The following is a 7,884-nucleotide window of genomic DNA, read 5'->3' as shown; positions in this document are numbered from 1 at the left end:
ATATAACAGGTAAAACATGTAAACATGTAGTGGAGTCTTGGCAACTGGGACAAAGCAGAAACAAAGACAAGTAAAGGAAGTATGGTTGCATTTAGGACAAGAAGAATGAAAATATAGCTCTACTTACAATTAAATTTATATCTTTTATGATGAAATATATGACAGGATTCCACACACTATCTACCAATTATACTCCTTAGACTATGATAGAAGATACTTGCCCAAGCCAAGTTACTGTATTATGGGATCAAGCCTGGAACTATGTGAATATGAAACAAAGTCCTTAACCACATGGCCATGCCAGCATCTATACTTTAACCAATTTTTCTGCCTAATTAAAGATATCAGTTGTTGTTGGGAGTTGTGGGATGGGTTATAAACAATTTTATGTTTTTGCTTACATTTGCTGCAAAATAAGTTTTCTTTTATCCAACAATTATATTTCTTTCATGTAAATAATAGCTTTTCCCTTTGCTCAATTCTGTTGTTAGGACTGGATTCTGTGTTCTTTTCTTCCTGTCTTTAGTATTTCATTTCTTCATATAATGTATTGGATATTTTCTTTATTTATTTTTCTGATTTTTTTTTTAGTTCTGAAGCATATATATGTATATACATACATACATACATGTACAAACACAAACATACTCACATATGACTATATATATATATATATATATATATATATATACACACACACACTCACATAACCCCTATTTTGTTTTTACATCTAATTTTTCTCTTCAACACTTCAATTGTCCCATTGTTCACCTTCTTTCATGCTATTTCTTATACATGGTTTTCTTCTATGGCTATCTTTCCCTCCACTAAGATGTTGTTTCTACTTTCTCTAAACATTCCTTCCCTCCTGCATCTCTTCCTTTACATAATAATCAATACTTCCTTACTTATAATCTTTCTTTAAAGTGCCTTTTATACTTCTTTTTCCTTTAACTAATTCATTACTTCACCCAAAGCCTTTATCTAATCATTGTAGGATTTTTGTAATAACAACTACAAGAACAACAAAAAAATAACATCAATAATAGTAATATTGTCAATAATAACAATAATAATAATAATGGTTTCTTTTGTAAAATTTTGTTGATTTAATAATAGTTTGATTTAGATACAAGGCTAGAAAATTTTTTTGTCCCCTGAAAGGATGAAAGGCAAAGTTGACCTTGGCAGGAATTAAACTCGGAATGTAAAGAGGTGGAAGAAGTATTGCATAGCATTTTATACAATGCTCTAATGATTGTTTCCATCTATCATCCTAGTAATAGTAATAATAATAATAATAATAATTTTGGCACAAGGCCAACAAATTCATCCGGTACATATCTTATCAACCCTGAAAGGATGAAAGGCAAAGTTGACTGCAAGACTTTTTCTTTTCTAATAATTGCTTCTGATTACAAGGACAGTAATTTTTGAGGGGAGGGTATCACAAAGCATTTTATCTTTTAGTTGTTTCAGTCATTGGACTGCAGCCATGCTGTGGTGCCACCTTGAAGGGTTTAGTCAAACTGACTCCAGCATTAATCATTTTTAAACCTGGTACTTATTCTGTCTCAGTCTTTTTTGCCAAACTGCAAAGTTACAGGTGACATGAACAAACCAACGCCAGTTATCAAGCAATAGTCAGGAGAAACACACCACAGGCTTTCATACAGTTTCCATCTACTGAATTCTCTCACAAGACACTGGTCTACCTCAGGTAATAGTAGAAGACACATTGGACAAAATGCTTAAAAATATTTCTTCCAACTCTTTATGTTTTGAATTCAAAAACCAAGATCAAATTTGCCTTTCATTCTTATGGGGTTAACAAAATAAAGTATCAGTTAAATACTGGATTTATCTCATCTCCTCAAAACTGCTGGCCTTGTGCCAGAATTAAAATCAGTTCACATTCTCTTGTTCAGGATATTTTTTCAAACTCTCACATCAAGTACAATACATTTTCTCACAATATGACACAATATGGTTTTCACCAGAAGTCTCTCTATAATGAGGAATGCATCAAAGCCCACACCAGTCATACTTCATTATTGTACAAATTTTATCAATTCCTCATTCCACTTTCAGAGAAAAGTGAAGATGGGGAGTTTGTCTGTGTTGTTGTCATTATCATTGTGTCTGTTGTTGTTTTTCTTGTAGCTTCTTTTGCTCTTGTTGTTGTACCTCTTGCTGTTTTTACTGTTATGGTTGTTCTTGTTTCGAGTATCATTCTTGTTCTTGTTGTTGGTCTGTTACATTGCACCTTCTTCTTTTTGGTTTGATCTTTGAACTGTCAAACCTTTGGGATTTGGAGGTCACACAACTGGTTCTCAGTCCCAATCCGCTTTCTATTTGTTGACCCCATCTCCACTCTTTACCATTTTTTACACACTTTCTTCTCATTTTTGACATTTTTCTTTTTCAGCATTTGAGCATTTTTTTTCCGGGAAGGAGACTTCTTCCTGAGCTCCTTTGTATATGGCTTTATTTCAAGATTTTGCTGTTCTGGTTTTGGAGGAATTTTGCTCAGGGTGGGGAAGTAGAATTAATATAGTTATCTTTTTGTTAATGTTAATAAAAACAATATTTTCTGTAGAAATTTACAAAGCTTTAAATTTTTATTTCTAAAAAACAATGTGTTTCCTTTTTCTTTTATCTCTGAATGATCTCTTTTAATTTACTTATTTAATTCTATTTTTATGCTTTTTTATCATTAGGTGCTTATTAATGTAGGGCCAGTAAAACCTAACCGGAAATTACCTGATTCTGAACGCAAAACCAAATTATGTGAATTACCATCCATCACTGCAGCAGATGTTTGTGTTAATACTTGCAACTCTTGTGTTGAAACAACTTTCTCAAGTCCAAATCTTCAAGATATTCCAAGTCCATCTGATCCAGATTTAACAATATCCCCTCCACCTCTGACTTGGGACCAAGTAGCAGAACAAAACATTCGAAAACTTGAATATGCTCGAAGTCTACATCTAAGCAATCCCCTTACAAATGAATTATTGAATCTCAGTTTGTTAAGGGACAGAGCTGAAGCACCTTTAGCAAGCCCAGAGCCTTCAATTTCAGAATCATCAAGTGCTGCTTCTTTGAAAGCTAGTGCCCCTCTAAATAGATATAGTTTCCATAAAGCAATTTATGGTTTCCAAGATCTCAAGTCTATACAGCAATCTCCATTACCCAAAACGCGTACTGGTAGCTTTTCTTGTTTTAGAAATGAGGAACCTTCCAGTAACGAACAATCCCCAGACACTTGCAAGGAGGAAGAAAATTTAAATAATAACAATAATAACAATAACAATAATAATAATGAGCCTGAAAAGGTTAACATAATAAAAGACAAAAGACCTGAGAGTGTTACCATTGTATCATCTACGGAATCAAACCATATTTGTGATAAAACCAATGGACATGTTTGCTTAGATATTGAAGGCAAGTTATTGCAACAGAGCCAAAAAGTCGGAGATGAAATTGCATTGGATTCTAGAAGGTTAACAAGAAAAGGATCGGAAAAAAATGACAGCAATGCCTTTTTACCTCACAATAGAATAGTTAGCTCTGACAGAACTAGCTCTGTTGCCTGCATGCCACTTCCAACCCCCAAACTTCTTTTCCAACATACAGGATCTGAGTCCTTTTTGCAAAACATTGTACCCCGACATGTCATGCGACGGTCAACAGAACAAATGGATTTTAAGGCCTTAAAAGATGATACAACACTATTTGAAAGTCCTAAAAGGACAGCCCCTGTTCCCAAACCTCCCCGACATATCCCTGTGAAATTGCCATCCAGTTTACCACGGGTTTCAATTCTTAGTTCTACTGGTGAAGAAGAATCTGAAAGAAGACATTCATTTCCTAGGCTTTAAATCTATTAATTAATATCAATAATTAATTGATATCAATTATTATATTTTAAATACAAATTAAAGCAATAGCAATGAAAAGACATTGAGTTTTAAAATAGAAAGGGGAAGAAAATAATTTATTACACTCTTTGGGTTTTAAATTCAGTTTTAAAACCCAATTTTACTCACTAATATATCATCATGTCTTTATTTACAGATATCAACAAAACCTAGGTAGACTATGGAACTACAAACACCAAATTTAATTTTAACTTCAGATAGGACCTGAGGTTTTATTTTACTTTTAAACAAGACTCAGCAGTAGTTTAAGTCTGTGATTTCTTATCTCCAGCTGAAAAAGTTACTGAAAAATCAAAGATAATTTAATACACACCATTGGAAAATTTGGGGTAAAAATATATTTAAAAACAAATAAGAAGTACTGTAATCTTGATACAAAAAGGAAACTAAGTTCTTTCTACAATTTTAAATGTTACATATATAGTTTTTTTTTTAGCTCATATTGTTGTATCATTCTAAAATATTATTTTCAGATTTAAGAAGTTTCAAAGAAAAAAATTGTTTGAATGAATAAAAAAATTATATTTGAAAAAATTTGTCAAGCAGATATTGACAATAAATTTAGTAAGTATATATATATATATAAAAAAATATATATATATGAGACAGTGATCATCAAATAAATTTGATTGCAGGTGATTAATCTAAGATATAGCACAACTGCCTGGCATCTTTTCTAACCTAATCAGCATAATTCTTCAGTATGTCCAATTTACAACTCTACCTCAAGTGCACTTTTCTTTGTATTCAATTCAAAATCTCAATGATGCAATGCCTATTTCACCAACAGTCATCTTCTAGATGACCAAGGCATGACAAACACATCAGTTTCAAAATTAAACAACTGTTTTGTCATATTTTATCTTTTGTTTTAAACCTAAACCACAAACAATCTTAAAACAATTTTTATTTATATTTTTACCATTTTTTGTATTTGTTTTTGTCCATTTATTATTTTTTCTTTCCTTCATTTCATGATGCCCTGTTCTAAATAAATGTATATCATATGTTTGAACTGTCCCCAATTTCAAATTACAAAAGTATTAATACCTATTAAATGATATTGAATCTGAAGATTTTTGCTCAAAGATAGACTTTGGTGAATATAAAAAGGTTTCCAAATAAAGGGATTATAGATTATCAACTACATGGTCATAAGTCTTAAGTATCAACTCACCTCATCAGTTTATGGATGTTACTAAGATAGACCCTCATCATCTTCTCATTAGCTATTAACCATACAGATGTCTAATAATTAATCCAAAGGCTATATACAAATAAAAGTTTTGCAGAACAAACTGGATAATAGGACTCAATACATGAGTTTATATATTTTTAATCAACAAAAATTACAAAAGTGATGGTCTAGAGTTGCATGCATAGCATTTATCAAAATGTGTTAAGCTCTTGATTCTAGGGTTACTTCTGATTTAAAAAGTGTATATATATATATATATATATATATATATATATATATATATATATATATACATATGCACACATACACACTAGATGTACCACAACCAATTGCTGTGGTTTAATCCCAGATCAGCTTTGAGTAAGAAAAACAATGACCAAAGAAATTCCAGTCGTGACCTTTCCATCATTTATTCAGACCTAGTTTATTTAGAACTACATTGACTATCAAATGCTTCTCTATTTTTAAGATGGTACGGTGTAATATGATAGCTACTTAGTTACTATTTCTCACAGGTCAGACAATCTTGTAAAGTCACCTGCCAACTGTAGAACTATAATCATCATCTACTATAGCAGTAAATGGTAGGTTATACTATTACTTCTCATTAATTTCATTGTTTATCTCCAATACTTAATGATATTCATTGATCTTAGAATAATTAAAGACATTAAATTAAAACTGAAAATTCAAATACAAATTCTAAAAGACCTAAATCTAATACTTTTGCAATAATTTTCTTTCTTAATAATACAGGGTTGTACAGATCAACAGTAACCCTTCCTCTTATAAAATGAGTATTTCTCACTTTGAAGTGACATGTGCTTAGTTTAGAATTGCTAATGACACTTTGAAGTGACATGCACTCACTTTGAAATTGCTAATCTTAGTTTTAAGTGACATGTGCTCACTTTGAAACCTTTTGTCCCACTGTGCTTTGTTTAGAATTGCATCTCACACTTCAAAGTGGTGTGTGTTTTACTCTGAAATAGCTAGTCACTCTTTGAAATCATATACAATCACTTTAGGAATACTATTTTCACTTTGAAGAGGTGTATACTCACTTTAAATTGTAAACACTGTAGTAAAAAAAAAAGACAAAAAAGGCAGACATGAATTAAAACATGAAAGTAAAAATGTAATCAACAAACTCATAATAAGCTAGAATTTTAACTAAGGACAGAAGCATTATATTACTAGCTGCTTTTAAACCAGGAACAGACTAATCAGATCTGACTAGCCTTTAAACTAAGAAAAGAAGTATCACATTACATATAACTGGGATGTCATGAAGTAGCATTCAAAATTGGGACATTAAGTAGTATCAAGAGACAATATTTCTGACTGGAACATCACAATACACTATGATATTAAAAGTCACAACTAAGGTGAGACATGATACTTATTGCCATTAAATGAAAATGACAACATTCTGCATTTTCAGGTTACACCACTGAAATAACTAGATTATTACACTGTATTACAACTTATCAGAATTTAATACTTATAAGCAAAATGTCAAAGCAGGATATATAATAGCATTAACTGGATGTTGTAATATATCAGAGATCATCATCACATCTTCAATATTACATACATATCAATAAACCATTAGCTCACAACTAGATTATCATATAAGGTATGGCACTCACAACTTGGATATCATAAACAACACACTACAAACAGTTGTGAGACAGGGCTTTTTGTCTTTTTGTTATTTTTGTATTCTTTTTTCTTTTTATAACTCCCCTCCTTCCTTGCTCTCTCTCTATATATATACATATAAATCTATTAACTTCCTAAATATGTTTTGCAACTGTGAGGTATAGCCATGATTGGCCATTTTACTTACTAATTAAAGACTAATTACAGTAACTGCTTGCCATTAGAATACTGCAGCATGAAGTCAATATTAGGACACAGCAGTGTATGGTCACCATTAGCAGACAGGAGTGTGTGGCCACTAGCCCAGTTCACCATCAGATGGCTACTACTTTCTCCACCTCATAGATCAGTTCTTCAAATATTCCGTCCTGTGGATTAGACAATGAAGGTGCAGGGAGTGGTTTGATGAACTGAGGTACTGTTTATCTACCTACTCACCAACCAACATATCATGAATTACCGACTGGAAGTTAAGCCCCAACAAACTAGTCTCAGATCCTAATCTCTACTCACTAATATCTCCTTACTGAAGTAATGAGAGCTGTAGTGTACAAATAAGATATATCGAGTGATGACTCTGTAAACCTGTTTCAGCTCCTGAGAAAAGCATGAACTTATTCTTTCTTATTATCCTGCCTAAGAAAATAAAAACAACATTTAGCAAGAGGAGATGAAAACTTGTAACAAGAAGTTCCAAGTGTGACATGGCCATGATCCAGTTTCAGTATCTGATTAGAACACTTTCACCTCACATGCATCATCATAAGTACCTTTGAGAATGGCATGAATGTCAAACAATCACATCTCATCTTCTATACGAAATCTAAGGCCATGTGCCTTTCTATTATAAAGTCAATATCTTCTAAATTCAAACCAAGATTGAATGATATAGGAAAATGAAACAAACAGAAAATGACTATCTTGATATTTCTTAATGGCTTCTCTAAAATCAAAGACATCTACTTGGAATAGAAAACTGTACTATGCCTGTTCAATTTGAATAATTTTTCTGAAAACTTATATTTCCAACATATACACACAACCACACACACACACCAAGACACACCAGTATATATA

At 31.9% G+C, this 7,884-nt stretch overlaps 1 protein-coding gene across 1 annotated transcript in view; it reads left to right on the top strand.

Moving 5' to 3' along the window:
- LOC106883518 (diacylglycerol lipase-alpha) overlaps nucleotides 1-5,018 on the top strand; it is a 212,714-nt gene extending 207,696 nt beyond the window's left edge. Inside the window, exon 17 of the mRNA XM_052978378.1 lies at nucleotides 2,721-5,018. Coding sequence (XP_052834338.1) covers nucleotides 2,721-3,884 — 1,164 coding nt within the window. The 3' untranslated portion in view covers nucleotides 3,885-5,018. The remainder of the gene's footprint in view (nucleotides 1-2,720) is intronic.
- Nucleotides 5,019-7,884: the final 2,866 nt, after the last annotated feature.

This window comes from Octopus bimaculoides, chromosome 2 (genome assembly GCF_001194135.2).
Source record: "Octopus bimaculoides isolate UCB-OBI-ISO-001 chromosome 2, ASM119413v2, whole genome shotgun sequence".
NCBI classification, from domain to species: Eukaryota; Metazoa; Mollusca; class Cephalopoda; order Octopoda; family Octopodidae; genus Octopus; species Octopus bimaculoides.
This window is presented reverse-complemented; position numbering and strand designations above follow the sequence as displayed.